Raw genomic sequence first — 1,394 nt, 5'->3', positions numbered from 1 at the left:
GCTGAACACCAGCCCGGCATCTTTGTTTTCTACCAGTCAACTGTCAGTTTAGGCTGCTCGCCGGCTCCTCATCACCACTTCAAGATGGCGGCCCAATTTCTCGCGTCACAGTAGCCAATGCTGCGTTTACCTATAAGATGTCTATGACTGTGGACAACTGTCACGCCAATTTTCTTCTCGCTGTCAAAGACGTAAGAGGAAATGACGTAGACGGAAATGACCCCGGAAGTAAATAGGGGTAGGAAGGTTTTTGTAATGGGAAGAAAATTGGCGTGACAAGTGCTATCGATCGCTGTCAAAGACGTAAGAGGAAATGACGTAAGCGGAAATGACCCCGGAAGTAAATGGGGGGTAGGAAGGTTTTTGTAATGGGAAGAAAATTGGCGTGACAGCACCTCCATGCTCCGGTCCAGTAGGTGGCAGTATGCGCTTTCTAAATGACAATTTCAAGCCACCAGAGAAGTAAAGAAGAAGAAGAGGCTGCGAGCTTTAATATAAAGAAAAGGACGAACATGGCGGAAGTTGAGCGGAAGTCTGATGTTACGAATATTGACGCGGGAGTTAAAAGTCCGTGGCGCTGGAAGAAACTGTTGATACAACATAACTAAGTCTTGTGTTTAACAAGATTGATGTACCTGGCTTTGCAAAATATAGGATTTGCCGCGCCGCACTCAAAAGATCACGTTGCTGACAAGAAGCTGGTTAACATCCAGAAGGCAAACTGTCCATTACCAGGTAAATTCATCATTTCATAAAATCTAAACATGTGCCGAAGAGACTGGCCGATGTTTACCGAGTGTTGTCGAGCGGACTCGATGCTGAGTCAAGTTTCTATGGAGAAGAAAACAGTCGCCTGACAGATAAAGATCAGGACAAACTTCTGCCCGTCATTCCAATGACGTCACGCAAGTTACGGACATGCGCTCTGAAGTGGAGAGGCAACCCAAACTTTTAATTAGGCGATTTACTGTATGAAAAATTAATTTGAAAAGGAATTGTACCTTTGCAACATCATTATACTATTGGCTAAGTTTTATATTCATAAATGTACGTTTCTCAATACCAGACCTGTTTTTTTGTGCCTTTTAAAAAAAGATTTAGAACTCTACGTTAAAACACTTTCTACCTCTAACAACCAAAAAGCTGTGAAAATGATGCTATGTTCCACATTTAAGTTATTTACTGAAACTGAGTGAGCCTATGACTTTGCACTTTGTTTACCATGAATTGATTAACGTGGACCCCGACTTAAACAAGTGTAAAAACGTATTGGGGTGTTACCATTTAGTGGTCAATTGTACGGAATATGTACTGTACTGTACAATCTACTAATACATATGTACTGTACTGTGCAACCTACTAATACATATGTACTGTACTGTACAATCTACTAA

The 1,394-nt window shown here is 41.7% G+C and overlaps 1 protein-coding gene across 1 annotated transcript in view; it reads left to right on the top strand.

The window, feature by feature from the left end:
* The first annotated feature begins 444 nt into the window (after nucleotides 1-444).
* Nucleotides 445-1,394, top strand: part of LOC133647710 (zinc finger protein 37-like) — a 10,058-nt gene continuing 9,108 nt past the window's right edge. The window contains exon 1 of the mRNA XM_062043394.1: nucleotides 445-735. Within this exon, the coding sequence (XP_061899378.1) occupies nucleotides 630-735 (106 nt within the window). The 5' untranslated portion in view covers nucleotides 445-629. The remainder of the gene's footprint in view (nucleotides 736-1,394) is intronic.

This window comes from Entelurus aequoreus, linkage group LG04, assembly GCF_033978785.1.
Source record: "Entelurus aequoreus isolate RoL-2023_Sb linkage group LG04, RoL_Eaeq_v1.1, whole genome shotgun sequence".
NCBI classification, from domain to species: Eukaryota; Metazoa; Chordata; class Actinopteri; order Syngnathiformes; family Syngnathidae; genus Entelurus; species Entelurus aequoreus.
This window is presented reverse-complemented; position numbering and strand designations above follow the sequence as displayed.